General features: G+C 45.3%; 1 protein-coding gene across 16 annotated transcripts in view; it reads right to left on the reverse strand.

Moving 5' to 3' along the window:
• Afdn (afadin, adherens junction formation factor) overlaps positions 1–20,505 on the reverse strand; it is a 128,134-nt gene that overhangs the window by 19,632 nt on the left and 87,997 nt on the right. For all 16 annotated transcript variants that reach the window (XM_076858035.2, XM_076858034.2, XM_076858029.2 and 13 more), the window contains 8 exons: positions 20,076–20,179; positions 18,439–18,525; positions 4,539–4,604; positions 4,289–4,362; positions 3,453–3,571; positions 1,914–2,105; positions 1,269–1,360; positions 730–915 (listed from right to left, as the gene is read on the reverse strand). In XM_076858035.2, the coding sequence (XP_076714150.1) occupies positions 730–915; positions 1,269–1,360; positions 1,914–2,105; positions 3,453–3,571; positions 4,289–4,362; positions 4,539–4,604; positions 18,439–18,525; positions 20,076–20,179 (920 nt within the window). The remainder of the gene's footprint in view (positions 1–729; positions 916–1,268; positions 1,361–1,913; positions 2,106–3,452; positions 3,572–4,288; positions 4,363–4,538; positions 4,605–18,438; positions 18,526–20,075; positions 20,180–20,505) is intronic.

Consider the following 20,505-nt stretch of genomic DNA (forward strand, 5'->3'; position numbering starts at 1 on the left):
TGGTCTGGCAAGACATCCAGGCAGGGGCGAGGAAGGGCATCCAACACTCACAGGACCAGGCTGCCGTGGGCCATCAGGAAAAGGCAGGATGGGCCAGTGGATCAGACCAGAGGACCACTTCTGCCCTCAGAAAATGGGCTATGGCTCTCCTCGTGCACTGCCCCCTGTGAGTGGGATGCTCTCCTCTCTGCCTGCCTGCTTCTCTCACCCTTCAAGGTTCAGCTCAAACCCCACCTTGAGGCTCAGGTCTTCTCTGACACCTGAATGGAAGATTGGCTCTCAAGCAGGTACTTCTTATTTGGTTCCACTCACACCAAGCCCTCGCTTTGCTGGCCCTCAGCGGGACCCTCCACCACAGGAGCACAGACTACCCTGTGTCTACCAGCCCCACTTCCCAGGTGCATGACAAGCTCCAGGGATGGAGACAGAAACAAAGTGCAAACGACATCCCTGGTTCTCACTGCTCTGTCCTGCCTCAGGGAGCCCTACCCCAGAAGTGCAAGGCCTTGTGCCACTAAGGCTTCCTTGCACAGACACAAGAGCATGCAGAAGCCATTCTCTCTCTTATCCTATATTCGACACTATGTCTTTTTTTCCTCAGACCACAAAACCATAAAAGAAAAAAGAGAAAATTCCAACTGTGCCTCAGAAATCGCTCATCACCCTGTCTCACTGGTCCCTTTTGTTCCCTCGCAGGTGCAGAGGTTTGTGGAACCACTTGCTTCTAACCTGAATGGCAACACTGGCATGACTGCTATCTGTGTGCATGTGGGGCTTCTCCTCATAGTCTGGCCACTGGTTCTGAGGAGGAACCATGCGATCCTGGGATTTGGAGGCTGGGAACGTGAAATATTCTCTGGTGTATGTCTGAGTCGGGATGGGGTAGGCTTCAGGTCTGGGTGGAGGGCTCTGCTCCTGCAAATTGTGAAGAACAAGGAAGAGTGAGTCATTTGCAACTTTAAACAGATTAATTCCGTTTCCAGTGATCTGTTTTAAGATAAAAAACCCTATATATGTTAAATACTGTATTAAAAATTAAAAGTGTTTGACTCCATATTGTGAATAATAAAACACATTTCATTTTCTCCAGATTTAATTCAACATGAATTTACCTGACTAGTTACTAAAAATCCAAAAATTAAATGCTATAAATCTGAGAGTCAGAACCAAGGCCACTTTGCTGAGTAAGAGCTGCTTTAGGTAACTGGGATGGTCCCAGGGGACCTAAGGACCTAAGAGAGGTAAGAGCCACAACACATCAATCAGACCTCAGCGCAGAGGTTCCCCGTGGAGACAGATGTTATCTTGGCTGTGGTTCCAGAGGAATATGGGCTCTTCCCTCCAGGACTCGGCGGCTGATCTGTTGGAAACAGGGAAAGGTTTCATAGTAAACCAACCACCTGAGAAGCAGGTGAGAGTGTCCTTAAAGGAAGCAATGGTGTCTCACATACCACCACACTGCTCACACCACAGATCAGACAAACACATGAGGTGGGGGAGAAGCTGGGTCACCCAGCTTGCAGACCCAGCCCAGAGCTTTTTCCAAGACTAGGGATAGGGTAAATAGTGAGCACGCCAGGCTTTGAGAATCTTGTGCCTCACTGTGTTTCCTACTATGACTTCTCCTCCTTTCTGTTAACAACCCCTGAAAAATGTCAAAACCATCTTGGCTTCAGTTGGTAATTTGCCAATCTTGGTCAAAGACATTACCAAGGCATTTTGCCCAGAGCATCAACTGGGCTTTTACTTCTGTTACAAGAAAAGAATCTTTAAAATGTTAGTCCCGACACCCCTTGTCTCTCACTCAGCCAAAATATGCAGGTGATGACACCTGAATAGCTAACACAGAACCATGCCCCCTCACTGCTGACTGTGACCACGTGGGTACTAAGGAAGGAAGTGACCCCTCTTACTTGCCACGTTGGGGCTAGAGCGATGGTCAGCTCTGTTTTTCATCAGTCTGTCATCTGGCAATTTCTTTGGCTCACTGTACTCTGCCCAGGGCAGCTGAGGACTCTCTGGCGACCCATTTTGAGCTGAATTATTATAGAGCTCAAAACCTTCACTTTTTGGTCGGGGTTTACCTGAGCCACGTCGATCTGAAACTGAAATCAAAGTACATTCAATATCTCTTCATTGGTTGAAAGATCTTAAGACACCTTGTTTAGCTTTAAAAGGAAGATAAATTCTAAAACTATTTAAATTTCATAAGAACTTTTCCCAGCAAGAAAATAGTGATTTTTATGTAAAAGTAGATTCTTTGTATAGAACTGTTAAAAAGCTTTCAAATAAAAATCCTGAGACTACAGAAAGCATCTCACTTAACCAGTATCTACAGAAAAAAATATACTTCTAAAATTCTATTCTCATCAAATGACACCCACGTAAATAACCCCTTCTAAAGTAAATTTAAAAACCAGGAGAAAAATGTGGTCTGCTTGTTCCTCAAGACTTGCAAATGGTCTTGTCTCTGGATCGCTGGGGTCATGGCATTGTTATGGTGCCAGCTGTCTGCGTCCTCTACCTGCTGCCAACTCTGATCTGCTGTGTGCACTTAGGGGCTTCCCTCTCTGGCTTCTAACTCAAAGTCTAGTTTGCTTGTGTCCTGTTGTATGGGGTGGGGTCAAATGTAAGAGGCACACAGAGGCAAGGCTCACGATGAATGTGTGGTTAGCTGGGGCGCCCTCCCCACCTGCTGGCTTCAGTAAGCAAAGGCGCAGACTGCCAGGGCCTGGCATGCTACTTCCAGCTACAGATGTCAGGTTCTATGGAGAAGAGGGCTCTGTGAAGACCACACTTCACAAGCTGTGCACATATTAAAAAGGGTATTATTTCAGAGATCTGGAAGGTATGCGATGACTTCAGAGAGTGAGTCATTATGTTTTTCTCCTTGAGGTTTCTGAAGGGATTCTTTAAAAAGCCTTGAGTTTATATTAATTTCATCGTGAGATGTTTTTGATGTAGTTATACAAACACAGTTCCCACAAATAAATTATTTTAAAAACTGAATTTTTAATTTAAAGTGAATTACATACACTTACATAGCTTACTTCAGCACATATGTGAAAATTCCTTCAGTAAAGAATGCGCCATGTCCTTTAAGGACCTCCCATCCTAGGCTTGCCTATCAAAACTGAATCTTTACTTACTCACGACTGGCTAAGCACTTATTTGCTCCTGGCCTACAGAAGCTTATCAGCAGCACGGATCAGCTCCACAGGAGCAGAAAGGAACTGGAGGATCAGAATGGGCTCCCAGGGCAGGTGGCACCATCTGAGTCTTGCTATTGTGCTTTCAGCCTTGACATCCTTATTTTCAGAACTGAGACAGTGATAACACCAGCACTGGTTCTGCTATAACTACTAACAAGTCATGTCTGATACATCTAGCACACAGCATAGGGTCAGCAGAAGCCAGCTGCCCCTGGTCAGCGAGCACTTCATGGTCCTTACTTCTCTGCATCATGGGGGATGGCTGGTTGAGGAGGGTGGCCAGGCCGTGATAGATGGCACCTTGCTTTGCTACCTCGAGTGTAACCACGGAACTTGTTCTTGTCATGAGTTCTGCTGCCCTGGGAAGAGAATGTCACCAGTGTAAGAAAAATGAAACCATATTCACTGTCATTTTGTCAGCCATGGCAAACACAGCCACCAATCATGTCACCCAGCCTCATTTGCCATTTTGGACAATTCTGACTTTCAGACAAATTATCTTCTGCCACTTCCTTCCTTTGAAAAATGAACCATAAATGCATGCTAACATATCCCCTAATATATTAAGATAGTAAGATTAGCTGGGTGTGTGGTGGCATATCTCTATAATCTTAGCTACTTAGGAGGTTGAGGCAGGGGAATCCCCAAGTTTGATGTCAACCTGGGTATTTAGTGATACTCTGTCTCCATTCCCTCACCCCCCGCCAAAAAAATAAATAAAATAAAATAAATGGGGCTATGGATGTAGCTCAATAGTAGAGCACCCCTGGGTTCATTCCTGTTAGAAAAAAAAAAAAAAAAAGATGATACTCAAAAATTACAAATTTCATAAAGTATTAAGTATATGTGTGTGTGTGTGTGTGTGTGTATCTCTAATTTACAAGAAAGTATTCTAGACTAAAATATATAGTTATCATTTGATAGTAAAGGAAATGTCAAATACACTAGGAGTTTACACTTAAAATACTGCAGAATAATAAGGGCACAGAGCTTTTTAGCTTTCATCTCCCAATTTCAAAACTGTATGTGAAAATCATATAAAAACACTAAGCTTTCAAATAATCCATGGGTCATACCTTTCCTGAGAGAGCCCCACCAGACTGCGTCCATCCACACTGAGGAGCTGGTCTCCTGCTGCTAGTCGTCCATCCTGGCCCACCATGCAGTGTGCAGACACATTGCGGGAGAAGAGAAGCAGTGTGAGCAGACTGGCTGTCCCCCTAGTCCTGCCCAGTCCCGCTCAGCCAGGGGCACCAGCACATAGCACCCATCCCGTCCATCAAGCACAGGACATCAAAAGCTTGCCTCCTCAGCAGTGATACTGACCACATCTGCAGCGCCTCCTTTCACGACAGACTTGACATAGATGCCCAGTTTATCCTGGCCAGCGCCCTACACAAAAACAAGGTAAGAAGCTGAATGCACAGCAGGAAATTAAATGGGCAGCAAAGTGCAACAAACCAAAACTTGCCGTGAGTGAGCAGAGAGCTGCACCTCACTCCAGAGCTCTGAACTACTTCAACAGAATCAATACTCCACTTGCTACACCTGAAGAAACTACAGAAAATATTTCTACTTTTTGATTCCAAATTTGGAAGGAAAAAAAAAGGCTCCTGAAAAAATCAATTTTCATAAATCAGCTGATAAGACTGAAATGGACTTAGAATCCTGAACTGACCAAGAAGTGTCCAAGCAGCTCGCAAGCCAATCATCAGCACTCACATGACACATGCTGTTAACCACAGGGCAGGATTTCTACCCTCTGCAATTCACCCTTACACCCATGTTCTTTTCAAAATTTTAAAAAAAGAAAACGAGTTTTTTTTTGTTTTGTTTTGTTTTGTTTTTGTGGTCAATAATAAGAGGGACTTAGGTAGTATGAGAAAATTATGCATTAAATACTGTAACTTACACTTTGTAACTCTAAATAGTAAAGCTACAAAACCCAAGCCATATAAAATTGTTACATTATTCTTTCATAATAAAATGACACATACTTAGGTATATGTATAATTACAGAATCATCTATATTCTACTTAGACATCACAATTACAAGATAAAAATTAACACCGGATAGTTTTCTAGGATCATCAAAGGAAAAATTACACATGAAATCTTATTTGGGTATTACTGACTGACATTATATGATTGAGTACATACATTTTTAAGCCATGACAAAGGTAAATTCATATTCACTTAAACACTTAGGAATTATTACATCATACAAGAAAGTATATAAGAAAAGGAAAAAACAATGATTTTAGCAAGTCACTTAATTAAAATAGATTTTTTACAAGACCCTGAGATGATGCAATTTTCAGGTGGAAACTATCCACATTTCCCCCATTTGTTAACAATTTCCTGTCCTATGTCTACAGCTGCATTCCCCCAGTTGTAGGCAACCCCGTGAGGTAGCCCAGCACTGGAGAGTAATCACTCTCCACGACAGCCACAGAAGCCTCCCTGGAGCAGGGCAAATCCTGCGCCTTTCAGACAGAATGAACCCATACTAGGTACCCAACAAATGGCAATTTTCTGACCTTAGCCAGTCACTTAGCAAAGTCAGTAAACTACACTTTTTACCTGACCTCACCTGAGCAGGCACCACCTTCCTTGGTCAGGGACCCAGGAACACACAAGACCTGACTTCTAAAACCTCACCTGTGCATGTACCACCTTTCTTTGGTCAAGGGGCCCAAGGCACATACAGGACCTGACTTCTTTTTTTTTTAGTTGTAGATGGACACAATAACTGTATTTTATTTTTATGTGGTGCTGAGGATGGAACCCAGTGCCTTCCACATAAGAGGCGAGCACTCTACCACTGAGCTATAACCCCAATCCAGGATCTGACTTCTAAGGCAGCCCCAGCTGCTGTTAAACTGGGTTAATGATCTAATTAGTCCAAGTGTCACATATTGATATCTTTGTGAGATACAAACAACTTCTTAATTGCACAACACAGCTGTTCAAATGACCATTCTGCTCATTCAACAAGCCTCCCCTGCATGCCCCTCCTGCCATGAGCTCTGTGTTTGCACATGTGAAAAGAGACATGGCTGCCTGGATGGAGCCTACCTGCCAGGAGGGCCTCTGCTTGCTTGTAGGCATCAATCACTCTGCCAGGACACTGAACCCCCTTCCTTTTCTGGTACTGCTACATAACTGTTCCCTGTTATTTAGGCCAGATTTTTTTTTTGGGGGGGGGTGTGCCAGGCTCAGGCCACTGAGCCACATCTCCAGCCCTATTTTGTATTCTTTATTTAGAGACAGGGTCTCACTGCATTGCTTATCATCTTGCTTTTGCTGAGGGTGGTTTGAACTCACCATCCTCTTCCCTCAGCCTTCTGAGCCGCTAGGATTACAGGCCTGCACAACTGTGCCGGGCTCCGATTTTTTTAAAGTTCTAAAACAAAGACTTTGTTGTTCTGTTTCCTGCTTGACTGATAGAAAAGCAATGCTTACTGAATGTCAGAATACCACTGCTGGTGGGAATAGGCTCTTACTTACCCATGTTTTCACGTAGTAGTATCTTTTGATTAATACAACACTGACTTTGTACTTTTAAATAAACTATCCTCATGTGCTAGCAATAGGAGTATTTTAGGAAAAATAACAAACACGTATTTTAAAACAATAAATCAAGATTCCTTTCCCCATTTCTGGTATGCTTTAGAATATAGCCATGAATATAAAAGACCCTCAATTGCCTACTTAGACAAACTGTAATAAGACGACTCTTTATGACATAACAACTCTGCTCTGCCTCTCCCTGTTGCCCATCTGCAGGGGCTCCTTGGTACTCAAGCTCATTTAGGAAGGGCCATGACAACCCTGACTACTGCAGGTTGCTCTTGTCAGGAATGTCTTCAATCAATCTGACATTCAGGAATCACAGCCCAAGGACTCCATTAAACCTACTACATCAAAACGACATTCTAGACATCTACTACACATGGTGAGGTTGCAGACCCCATGTTCGTCACAAGTACATCTAAGTAACCTAAAATCCTGTGCTGCTTTAATTAGGCAACTTACACTATTACACACAACATGAAATCTGCAAGTCCAAATTTAAATATTAAAGTAAACTGATCATGAATTTCAGAAACCTCCAGCAAGACCAGGACGCCGTCTTGCAGCAGAGTTGTTTGCCTCTCCACTGCCACTCTGCCTCTCCTAAAGCCTAGTGGGAACCATCTGACCTGACCAGACTTCTCCGTGGTCACAAGCTGCCTCTGCATAGGCACTTGAGGCTCCCCAGCTCGGGTTCCAAGTACAAACCGCTCCCAATCATGCTCCACGTCACCCTACGCTGACTCACTTTCCTGATGTTGTCATTCTCTCCACACAAAACATCCTTCTGATGCCATGAATCTGCCCAGATTCATTCGACCCCTAGGCTCACCTGTCACCCACCAGCCGCCATCTCTTCTCATTTGTGCTCACATGGGGTTTTCCTTGTTCCCCTGGAGTGCATATTTACTGGGATAAGGAGTCTGAAGTTTTAATGAATGGATGAATACTTTGGTAAGTGAAGAAGGAACAGATACATGTCTATTACATAGGAATTAGCAATACATCTTCGTAAAATTAGTTCAGAAAGTTAGAAAGCCTAAGCGTATCAGATGATAGATGAGCTCACTTCCTGTGCAGCTCAGTCACATACCTTCTGTAAAAATCTGTGAACACAACTGCTGTAGAGAATTTACAATGCCTCTGGTGGTTATTTCAGAAAAACAAAATTATAGAGGAGTAACTTGAGATGAAAGACCACTAAGGAATTTCTGATCATCTGCATCAGAGCATAAGGATAGTTACTTTCATCCCCAATACCATACTGTTGGCCCAACTATAAGAGGCTCGCTGTGTCAATCTCGTCACAGTAGTCCTGGTCTGACAACCTGGACAGCAGAGAAAGAAGCCAGACATACTGGAAATGGACAGCTACTGACAGGTGCAAAGGAAAACCCAATTGCTGAGCCCTTACAATTCCTTAGCTGTAGGGAGCCCCCTTACTACCTGCCCATTTCACCTGAATAGAAATAACACGTTAGCCTAGGATAAAAAATATGTAAGATAAAATTCATTAAACCACTTAATTTATGCCCAATTTCTAAATAGTAATGCACAATATAACCTGGCCCAGGAAGACTGAACTCAAAATTTATTATGCGATACATTAGCTTCTATTTTACACAGACGCAAAAGTGATTAATTCAATCTATGATACTTCTATCCCTTTCCCAGTTGGGGAAGGAAAGTGAGGTGCAGAAGTTATGCCTTCTCTGCCACTGGATGTTAGCAGACAGCACATCAGTCACTAAAGCTGAAAGCAGAAGCTTTGTACATACCAACTAGAAGTCAGTTCAGGAACATACAGCAGGTTATGGCTGTTGGTAGACTGGTATCCGTCAGCCTACAACCATGCCATCCAGTACAACCCTTGAAACATGGCTTTAGAATAGGCATCTGAGTATAAAACACCGAGATTTCAAGGCATGTTTGGAAATACTGACTTTTACGCTGATCACATGCTAAAGCAACATTTTGAGTGTAGTAAATAAAATGAAGCATTATAAAAATGAATTTCACTTCTTTTTTAAAAAATGTAGCTAATAGAAAATTTCTAATTACCAATGTGGTTCACAATATATTTTTATTGAACAGCCCTGCTGTGAAATTGAAGGATTTTCACAGTATGTATGCTATCAGTAACCAGAGTAACTAGTAATGAAATTATAATTATGCAGATAACTGGTCAAAATAAGATCTTATAACAACATACACACAAACATTATGCTCTGGTTTCTAACCATGAGAAAAACAATGAGTGCCATTGTAATTGAGAACACAACACAGAAGAGCAATACATAAGAGCTAAATAATATTAAGAAGTTATTGCCTAAAGGTACCTAAGATAGTATTTAAAAATACTGCATTTTGGTCTACTTATTATTTGCAAAATTAACATCACAACCATTTAGGATTACCCACTCCTCATTCAACAGGCCGGTTCCCTTACACAGTAAGCAGGACATGCCCTCTCCCTGATTCCCAATAGAGAGACTGACAGGGAACACATACAGGGGTCAAGGGACACAGAGATGCCACCCACAGGGGGTCTGCATCCCAAGCTTAAAATGCACTGGTAGCCACTCTCCTTCTCAGAGGAAAGGGGCTTTGAGGAGAGAGAGAAATAAGGGCAGAGGGAGAAGAGGGTGCAACAGAACCTCAGCTCAGCTTTACCTCTAGACGGTCACACCCGAGCACAGCAGAGCAAATGCCCAACTAGAAGACAGAAGTAACTCCACCTCGCCACCGTGTATTGCCTAGCTGCGAGACTGCGCTTCCAGCCGCCTCAGCCGAGGAGGGGAAGGCTGCTCCCCAGGCCCGCTCTGGCTCCTCACCTGCCTTCTCAGAAGCAGGCAAAGGCACCCATCCTCTGCCTTGTGTGGATGCAGGCATAAGCAGGAGCGGGCACTCCAGACACCCCAGGAGCAAACAGAGTGTGTGGGAGTCCGTATGAGTAACAGCACGAAAACATCATTAAGCAACAATCCAGTAGGAAAAAAAAATGCTGGAGGAAGAAGGTGCTGCCAAGCTGCCTGGCCCAGCCCATTGTTCTCAGGTGCGGAGGCCAGCCTGGCGCCCGGCTGGAGCTGTAAACAATGTGGGCCTGGGACCTAAGAGCCCTATGCAGCACGCAGCTAGCTCACACCCACAGTTCTCAGGGCTTCAAAGGCTTTATCACCAATCTATCAAAATCCAAACTGGAGTTTAAGAAACATTCGGAAGAGTTCTCTTTTTGGAATTACCTTAATGTTTAAATAATCAGTTCTAAAATTCATTCCTTACATAGCTTCAACACCGGCAACCCTGAGAGTAAATGATAAATTATCCTAACAGACATGGTATGATACACAAGGCAAGCTTGACCTTCATGGGCAAAATGCTAATCCCATTGGTTTGTTGCTTACTCTTTTTGTATCAAATATAAAGAGGAAAAACCAAAACACACCCATCTCCCAACTCTTCTCTCTTCACAGAATAAAGAGGCAAAAGAGGCTGAAGCTGGGCCCCAAGAAGGCCTGAGTGAGGAGTCCAAGAAACCCCAGCAGAGTGAGTGTGTGTGTGTGTGTGTGTGTGTGTGAGAGAGAGAGAGAGAGAGATAGAGAGAGAGAGAGAGAGAGAGAGAGAGAGAGAGAGACTGTCGCCAGGGAGGAGGCACCCCAAGCTTTCCTTGGACTCGCAGAGTGGTGAGAGGCCCTTGGAGGGACCCTTCACCTCCTCACAGAGCTTGCCACGGTGGATCTGCAGAGGGGCACACCTGGACCTGTAAGCCTGATGGGGAGGCGGAACAAGGCCAGCACAGTCTAGGCTTTACGTGCACCACACTGTGAGAAGACAGTTCATCAGAGGACTCACAATTCATATTCTTCCTATTTTACTACTATAACAAAATCCATATTTCAGTCAATCCAAGAAATTAGCCCTTGGGCCATAATTAAAAAAAAAAATCAGTGAAAGAATCATTCTTTTAAATAATTTACTATTTTTCTTTTGGCACAAAAATATACTATTTTCTTGTTCACAGGTAAAAGTCACAGAGGCACTTTGTCCTAACAGAGTCGCTCTGTGCGCCAGGGAGTGGTCTTCACAAAGAGCCCCGACGAGGTGACTGCACTCTCCACCAGGATTTCCCACATGGTGGAACAGGGCCATGAACGAACAACCCAAGAGGATGGTCTCAATCTCTTCAAAGGATGAAATCACAGTTTCTGGAAGCAAACTGCTCCTCAGATAGTGAGAGGCATATTAACCAACACTGCCTTTCTTCTTTTTAATACAGGCATCTTGTGTTTTAAGATGAGTTTTAAAAACTTCTTCAGTATCTAGTCTAAAAGCACAAACATCTTTAAAGCACTAATTAACCTTCCATTTTTACACGGGCTAGTAAAAGGTCCTAAGTACTTTTAAACTTGTCACTCTCGTGTTGCTTAAAAAAAAAAAAAATAGAGAAGAAAACAGGTTTTGGAGAAAGGTCACAGGAACCCCACTCAGTGCAGCAAACAGTCAGGTGGGGGCTATTCCAGTCCTCAGCCCTGGCAAGCCACACAGCTGCACTTATCATTGTTTAAATAAAGCGGTTTTCACCATTTTGTAACCAGCAGGATCAAATGTTATGGTTTTTCTCTCAAATAAAAAGCATATAAAGGCTTTATGTTTTTACAAACCTTAAGAATTTACAGCATAAAGAGAGCACCAACCACTTGGGTGTGTAATCACAGCTACATTCAGTGGTTCTTCACAAGCAAGTTAATTATCAACAGGCCTAAACAAGTGGCCTGGAGGAGAAGCCTTTGTCAAGGATCCCGGAAGAGCCCTCAAGAAACTCACCGGTTCTGTCCTTCCAACCACAGAGAACCACATTCTCCTCTCTAGGACAACAACAACAGCTCCTGAGCTGAAACCAGCCGCCCACTTCTCAGTTTTCAAGCAGCCAACAGCTGGCTTCTCAAGATGGGGAGGGCCACAACCCCAAGCTGGACGCTCCGGCACGGATGGCACCTATCACACACGGGCTAGCACCAACGCGACACAGGCTCTTACGCAACCAGTGCACTCCGACTCCCATTCACTGTGCACTTTATTAAACTTTAAAAAGAGCTGGAAAAATAAAATTATTTCTTTTTCAAAAATCCAAACTACACAGGAAGCATCATGTTGTCCCATAGATAGTAAGAAGTAGCAAGCCGAATTCCCTAAAAACAACGTTTCAAAACAATCTGTACACACACCCTGCTTCCCCATCATCTGGATTTCATAAAACTAACCAGCATGCAGAGGGCGAGGCAGAGAACTTCACATCAAACACAGTTCAGGGTTACAGCAGCTCAGCCACACACCAATTAAAAAAGGAAAGAGGCCTGGGTGGAACACAAACCCAGTTCCAGTGAGCAGTAGCACAGACGCAGGAAGGCAGGCTCCTCCGCAGGAAGGGACACTGGGCTGGCTAGCCACAAGACCACAGGAGCATCAGTGGCCCTGCTGCCACTGTGCATGCTCTACACCAGGCACACAAATGGGGAGCTACAGCCACCACCAAAGCACCAAAGGCAAGGAAACAGGCCTCAGCGGGGTGGCAACTGCATGCTAGCAGCAGAATCAGAGTGGCTCAGAGTGGCAGTGTGCCCTGAAGCCTGTGCAGCAGCAGCAGAAGGCTGTGTGGCACGCACGGCTGGGTAGGAGGCAGGGCCCACAGGGCCACCTCCTGCTGCAGAAGGCTGCCACACACTGAACCACCCTGTACCAGGAAACACCCAGCAAGCTCACAAACAAGTCCAGGGCTTTAACTCTGCACACCTGGGCACCTCTCAACCACATCAGGTTATGCTGGTAGTGCCCAGGATGGGATGCCTGCCTTATACTGTGGGCCTTCCTCTCAAGAACCAGGGACACCACAAGTAAGCCAGAGGAAAACGAGCTGCATGAGGACTGTGCCCAGGGGCTGCTTCTCATCTGGTTTTCACTCCAAGGACACTCGTCAAACAGACATCAGAACTATTCTCAATTCTGAAATCAGATGCTGCCAAGGGAAGGGCGGTCTTCTCCGAATTGTCTCCTTAGGGTGCCTCACACTAGCTCCAGAGGCTTGTCTCTGGCCCCAGCCTTCTCAGCTCCATTCCCCAAATCTGCCAGGTACCATGTTTGCTTATGAGGCTCCCCAATCTTAAGTGCAACCTGTTTAAACCCAGCTCTCGGGTCCCAGTGCCCCATCCCCTCGGCCCTCCCGTCTCTAGCAGCACCACTTTTAGTGACACCTAATGTACCTGCTGCTCAAGACAGAACCAGAATTTATTTTAATATTCAACCAAGTCACTGCCCACTCAAACACCGTCTTCCCACACATGTATGTCAGCACCAACTCCCAGCCAGAATCCACCAGCCCCTCAGCAGGGCACAAGAGTCGAGGCCTGCCTCCAATAGGGTCTGTGAAGCCACTCAGGCCTCGGCACAGCTGCACACCTTATATGGACTACTTCCTGCCACCCTGCTGGCTGTTAGGATCTTGGGTGGGAAACCAGCACTGAAAGACTCTGATGCATGTGCCACAGAGCGGGGGAGTTGAATTTCAACCTTTGCTTTCATCTAAACCTCTCGGAAGGTCCCTGCCCCATCTATAATCCAACCCTTCACCCCCTCAAGACCCACCTTCTCCAGGTCCTGCCTCAGGAGGTGGCCGGTAGCTCAGCACCCACTCTTGTCATATATTTTATTAGAAAGCTCAGTCATCTGCGAACCATCCTGTACTCGCAGGTACACAGAGCACATACTCATGCAAAAGAGACCACGAGGCTGCAAAGCAGAGCCCAGCTACAGTCTGCCCCCTGCAAAAGCAGCTGCTGACAGCTCTGTGACCTGGCCCACGTGCCCGTGATTTAGACACACAGGTGGCCCCACTTCTCTAATCAGGCAGCCCTTGCTTTCCATCAGGTTTCAACTCAAAAGCCATTTCCTCAGTGCCACCTTCACCGAACCTTCTAACTCAGAGTCAGACCCTCAGCAAACATCCCTGCACAAGCAAGGTCCCACGATGCCACCTGGTACTTGCTGGCTCACTGTGTGCCCCCAGTGAAGAAGGGCCTGCTGACAGGGCAGCTGTTTAGCAATATGATGATGGCAGAGGAAAACTTCGACTAGGTAACAAGCAACTTCTAGGAGGGCTCAGTCCAGACTTGGTCTCATTCAATCTGTTTCACAGCTGGGGATAAGCCATGGCAGGAGGAACTGCCCTCTCCTGTGGAAAAACTACTTCTGTTTTCTTTAATTTTAAATTAATGTACTCTACTCACTGTACGAAACTTCTGAAAAGACCAAACAGAAAAACAAAGTGAAAACTGCCTCCAAGCCAAGGAGATGTCTGCCCTCCCCTACAGCTAGGATGAGAGGAGAGGCTCGGGCAGCCCGCAACTCTGCGTGGAGTGAGGTGGTGATATCGAGCAGGGGCTGGGCCCCAGACTCTGCTCTTCACAGTGCCTGTCCCAAGAGGGTAGTGTCTGCTTGTGCCTCTTTCCAGGAGCAGTGGTGGGCGGGTCACTGTGCAAATGTAGCACAGAAGGAGAACTCAGGGACTCAGGTCCAGTGAGATGTGCACATGGCTATGTCACATGAAGCTTCAGGAAGCCCTAATTCTGTAACCCTGTACTGCAGCTAGAATCACCACCAATGTGGCTACTCTCTAGTCTTTCCTATGAATCTTCTTTTTTTTTTTAATTTTTTTATACCTTTATTTTTATCTGGTGCTGAGGATCAAACCCAGAGCCTTGCATGTGCTAGGTGAGCATTCTACTGCTGAGCCACAACCCAGCCCCTCCTATGAATCTTCTTAACCATCTCCCTCAGTATGGGAAACGAGAGAAACCTAAAGATTAAAAATTGAAGAATCATACTCTACTTTTCACCACTAGGCTGTGATACCCTCTTTGGGATAAACATTCTAATAAGCCACTTACTAAGTTTATCCTAACACTAGGAAAGGTAACAATCCAGTCTTAATAGGACTCCATGGCCTGAATCTAACCTTGGGGGACACCCCCACCGCTTTAGTCTTGGGTTCCACAGCTTGTACTTTTGTGACAAGGCCAATCCTGTTGTAGCTCTAGAGGGAGGCTGTGTGCTCCTCAGAGGCTTCTGCACATAAGCAAGTGCCAAGAGGACACACAGCAGCTCCAGAGGCTGGGGTGGGAAGTGCCTGCAGGACAGCTGGGCCGGTGGCCCAGTGCTAAAGGTCAAGCAGCACAGCCTCCCAGGGCTCCAGAGCTGGTGTGAGGCCTGGCCAGCCCTTTCGGCCACAGGTCTGTGTTCCAGCCCAGGGCCTGTCTCTGCTCCTTGCACTTCTTCCCCACTCACCTAGGCCACAACAGGCAGGGCCTTCCTTCAGGGCTCCTACCATCTGCTCGTCATCTGACTCCTGGCCTGAATCTTCCTGGGGAAAAAGCAACACAGGGCAGCTCTCTTGTCTTTGGCATCTTGCCTGTGCCTCCGCGTAACAGAACAAAGGCTGAACTGTGACTTTTGGCATGGCTCGTCCAAAATGTCCACCTGACACCTGGCAGCCTGGAAAGGACAAAAGTTTGGAGCAGAGGGAGAGGATTGCCAGGTGGAGCCTGAGTCCCATCCTCCCTCCCTGCTGTGTCAGAACACCATACCGGAGAGAAGACCAGGGACCTTGGAAAACCAAATGCTACCCATGTCACACAGCAACAGAAAACAAGTGGTTCTGGATTGGGAGTTTGATTAAACTGCAGATGACAGTGAGTCTGATATTGGGAGCTCAACCTGCACATCCCAAACTCCGGCAAGATGGGCTTGTAAAGTGATTCCACATGTAACATGAAGTACAGAAGTTAAGTCTCTTCTGCTCAGTTGTAGCTTCCTCTGCAGTTCTGGGGTGGAACCCAGGCCTCTCCTGTGCGTGCAGAGCACACTAGTACTGAATGTATATATACCCCACCAGAAGTGAAGCCTTCCCTGTGTATCTAAGTATGCTGGGATCAACTGTGATCCTAATGTTTTCTTTATCCTGCAACTGGGTGCTGACCAGCTGGTAAGCACAGAGGGAAAGGAATCTCACAGCTGGTACTTCCCTTTTCATATCTTTACATGTTTTGAGGTATGGATCAAGGAAATGGCAAGAGTCTGGAACGTAACAGCCTGTGAGCCCAAGCGCACCAGGGCTGAGCAGGAGTTCTGGACTGTGGGCTGGGCTCAGAGGCTCCATATGCACCCTCCTCCTTCCTTAGAGGTGGCTCTCAGGGACTCGGGCTTCAGAGATGGCCCACTGAGTTCCACATGGGCTTTTATAGGACACTCCTGAGCAGCAGTCCAGGCCCTCCTACTCCACACCAAGCCAGAAAACTGTCAGTGTCAGCACCCTGTTCCTCACCAGCAAACCCTTCATTCCTTGGTGGAGCTGACTCAAGTTTCGAAGCTGGCTCCACACTGCCCTCCCTGCCTCCACCCCCTTGCCATGAGGGCCAGGCCATCCAGCACAGCAGCCACAGGGCTGATCTGCTCAGCCCCTCTGGTCTTGTGGCCCAACCAGTCTTCCCTCAGGCCTTTCTTATAGGAGCACACAATCCAGGAACCAGCTGGCTTCAAGGTTTCCACAGTGCTCCACCAATGTTTCTAGGGCAGTAACCTCTTTTTTTTAGGACACACCATCTTTATTTTTTTATTTTTTTTTTATGTGGTGCTGAGGATTCAACCCAGTGCCCCACGCATGCCAGGCGAGCGTGTTACCACTTGAGCCACATCCCCAGCCCCAATAACCTCTTTTTTTCTCACTTTTCTAAAATGTGCAAATGCAGAGTTTCCTGGTACTTGAACTGGATCTTTGTGACTCAGTCTATGGATAACAAACTTCAGAGCTAACCTAGTGAACATTATGTGACCACAGCTGGTAACATTATGTTATGTAAATTAACTTCCATGATTAAAGACACATGACAGTAAATCAAATGCCATTCTTTAAATTAAAAGAAAAAAAAACTAGTCTTGTTTATCCTTTTTTTTTTTCAAGAAATATTTTCCTCTACTGTTTGCCAAGGACTGTCAGGGAGTGAGGGTGCTAGAGAGAAGGCTCTGCAGTCAGCCCTCGGTAGAGCAAATGCCTAGTGATGTACTGCCAGCTGCAGAATGTGCTTCAAAGAGAATCACAGAGGGACAGCAATGAGAGGGTGGGCTGCCAGTGAAATCTTTGGACGTAGGACACCTGAGCCTTGTTCTGAGAAGGAGCATAAGGAACAAAGATTCCAAGAAAGGGCAACAGTGTCCATAGGAATCCCATGTTAGGAGGCCTGCATGTTCCAGCTCACTGCCTTCAGGAGCCACAAACTCAGCAAGCTCCCTTCTCTTCCACATGTTTGGTGCAGTGTTAGCCTCATGGTCTGCCTCTGTGCCCTCATGCCAATTGCTGAAATACTGTGGATCCCTGGGCAATGGGAACAGCAGGGTTTCAAAGGACAGTTTGTTTATTTCCAATGAATACTCAGTATTATGATTTGGATCTAAAAATGTCTCTTGTTGTGTTATGCAATGTCACCAATGTTCAATGGTGAAAAGACTGGATTATTAAGGCTGTAACCTCATTAGTAGATTAATTCATTTGATGGATTACCAACTTAAATGGACTACTGGGTGGTAACCAAAGGGAGGTAGGGTGTGGCTGGAGGAGGTACTTCACTGGTGTGCAGCCTTGGGGACTCTGTCCATGGCCCCTTCCTGTCTGTCTCTCTGCTTCCAGGCTTCAAGGAACAGAGCAGTGCTCCTCCACCATAATGTTCTGTCTCAACTGTCCCTCACCTAGACACAACCAACCATGGACAGGACCTCTAAAACTGAGTAAAAACAAACTTCTCCTTCTCTAAGTTGTTCTTGTTGGGTATTTTGGTTACAGTAACAATAAGCTGATGAACACACTCAAGATAATAGACATTTGGTACAAAGACAAATTTCAAACTATACTTCCGTTACTATTACCAGTTTAAAAACACTTCTCAGGATATGCTAACAGCCTGCAACACCCAGGGCACTGCTATCATAGTGCTGCACAGTATCTGCAAGCTTTCCAAACACATTCCCTAGAGATGGGAAACAGGTAATTTTACTGGTAAAGCATTATTTTAAACAAAATATTAGCAGAGTTCCCTGAACTGTTCATTGAATATTAGCTTTAACAATCATGTTTGTTCCTCTAAAAGCGTCTATGAACCCACCAAAGTTCAGGACACACAAACCAGACTTAAACATTCACAGTGGAAGAGACCATGAGTAGTAATTCCAGTTGTTTAACTGAAAGAGAATGTGTGGCTGTCGATGTCCTGCCAGATTAGTGGGTGCCAGAACTCAGATCCCAAGAGCCCTGGGGGGCAGCCCAGCAGGAAACACCTGAGAGGAGAGTGATGAGCTGAGGTCTCCTGAACCCCAATCCACCTCTGCAAGAGAACATCTGCAAGGCAGGTCCTCAGTGGCTCTCACACGCCAACACCCGCTGTGAGGAGGCGGTAGACCTGTGCAGGCTTCTCCTGGGCCCACACTTTCTCACTGCCTTCATGGGCACCACCCACCAAGCCACATTCTCAGAGCAAGAGTCACCCCACAGTCATCAGCCAGCACAGGGTTTCATTCAGGCTGCAGCTCCTCCCCAGGCTCACTCCCCTACCTTTGCTGCCACGATGCTGAGGCCCATTCCGTTCTGCTTCTTTAGGGTCACAGTGATTATTTCAGGCTCTTTCCTCAAAGGCTGGGCCTGAAGGAGGAAAACAAAGGCTCACTTTATGAGGAAAAGGAGAGAAAGACCCACCACCTCAGCCTCACACAGTGACCTGCAGAACTGAATACTGGCGCTCTTGAGCATGGAGAGGACTGGCAATAGTACTATTTAAATGTTCTTTTAAGAACTTAATTAATAAAAACAAAGATGAATTTCCACTGCTCTCATGTTAGACAACCTTCCCCTATGACGGAAATCCAATCTTCACCTTCCCCTCCAGGTTCTTTTTGGGGGAGCGGGGGTTCAAAGAAGAAATCTGAACATATTTCATATGGTCTGGAACGAGGATAGCAAAACCCAGCTATACCAAAGACAACCTAATATTTTAGTCTCTTGGGAAAATGAAACATCATTTTATTTTAAATGGAAAAGAAAATGGCTGCAGGAGTTGTGTAGTGGCGTTCAGAGTCCCTGCCAGAAGTCCAGTGGAGGCGGGGGGTGGTGGTGGTGGGGAGGTCTACCCAGAGGGGTGAGTCGCAGCACAAGGCCAGGTTTGAACTGATTCATCAAACTGGAAAGAGAAGCCATCCAAAGCCCCATGTCCTATACATGCCACGCCTCATCCCAAAGTAGGGACAAAACCTGAGACACACCAGCAGCACACAGGCCACGTGCAGCAGCGTGGCCATGTGTGGGCCACTTAGTTATGGGACAACAGCAAGCCTGAGAGTAAACATTTTGAAGGAAAAAAATAAAATCAGGTGATAAAGGAATTTAAAAAAAAAAAAAATCAAGACTTGAAATCTCCTAAAGAATCTAAGAATTAGAAGGTGAAGAACTGGAGATTCCTTCTAGGAAAGTACTTGTTTTCCTATAAAAATCTGGTAATCAGAAGTGGATGCTATAACTTTGAATTTGGCAAACAATAATCAGCGATGGTTTATCAGTAGTTAAATGTGATTACACATTTGGTCTAACAGAGCAATCAATCAATTTTTGGAGATGGATCTGCTACTCCAATTTAAGGTATGCTAGAAGAGCCAAAATAAATTGCTCTGAATTAAATATACAAATGAGCATCTTCTTGTTTAAAACTTTCTGTACAAAGCAAAGGAGAAATTTCCCTTAAGATGTAGAAGCTCTTCACTATTTCAAAAGATGCAAAATATTAGTGAAAAAACTATTGTACATTTAAGAAAAGGTAGAACTGACTAGAAAAGAATAAAATATTTTTTGCCAAGGAAAAATATTTTTCTTATAAACTCTGTTAAGAACACCATATTACTACATTTTTAAAATATGCATTAACATTAAGGCTGGCATAATTCTGAACTTAAGTATTCTTCAAACAGCACAATTTGTTAATAGATGAAAGTGTAAGATAGATGTGGCCCAGGGAAATGTATCTATATATAAATGCATGTTATCTTTATAAATCATGGTTTTAAGATGTCTGAATCAAACTGGTATTTTAAGAGGGCCCTGAAATGTTTCCCATCACAACAGAGTTCAGTGCAAGCAAGGAACACATCCGCATCACATCTTCAAGTCAGTACAGGCCCACCCAACACCCTCAGACTACTTGCCAGTTCTGTGTTCTCACGCAGAAAGTGGCTCTCATAATCTGCACCTTCAAAATGTATTGTCCAAGTACCTGGTGAGCGCACATGAGGAATCAGCCTGCAAAACCCTAGGAGGACACAGGTGTGTTAGGACAGGGAAAAGCCCAGCTCTCAGAACAGGTGGCCCTGCCAGCAAGCCAGACACTACCCAAGCGTGGCATCTCACAGGGCTGACTCCTCTGCTCCTTCATTCTCTACAAATCCAATTATCAGTTACTTAATTATACACTGGTTTTGACCCAATAGGATTTCAGGAGCAAAGTGAAATTGGGTCTTTCTTTCCTCTGGATCCCCAAATGACTTTTTTATTACTTCTGAAAGAAATTAATTATCAGGTCATAAATTCCTTGTAGAACTGTTTACTGCAGATTAGGAGACCCTCGGTGGCATTCAG

Source organism: Callospermophilus lateralis, assembly GCF_048772815.1.
Source record: "Callospermophilus lateralis isolate mCalLat2 chromosome 6 unlocalized genomic scaffold, mCalLat2.hap1 SUPER_6_unloc_1, whole genome shotgun sequence".
NCBI classification, from domain to species: Eukaryota; Metazoa; Chordata; class Mammalia; order Rodentia; family Sciuridae; genus Callospermophilus; species Callospermophilus lateralis.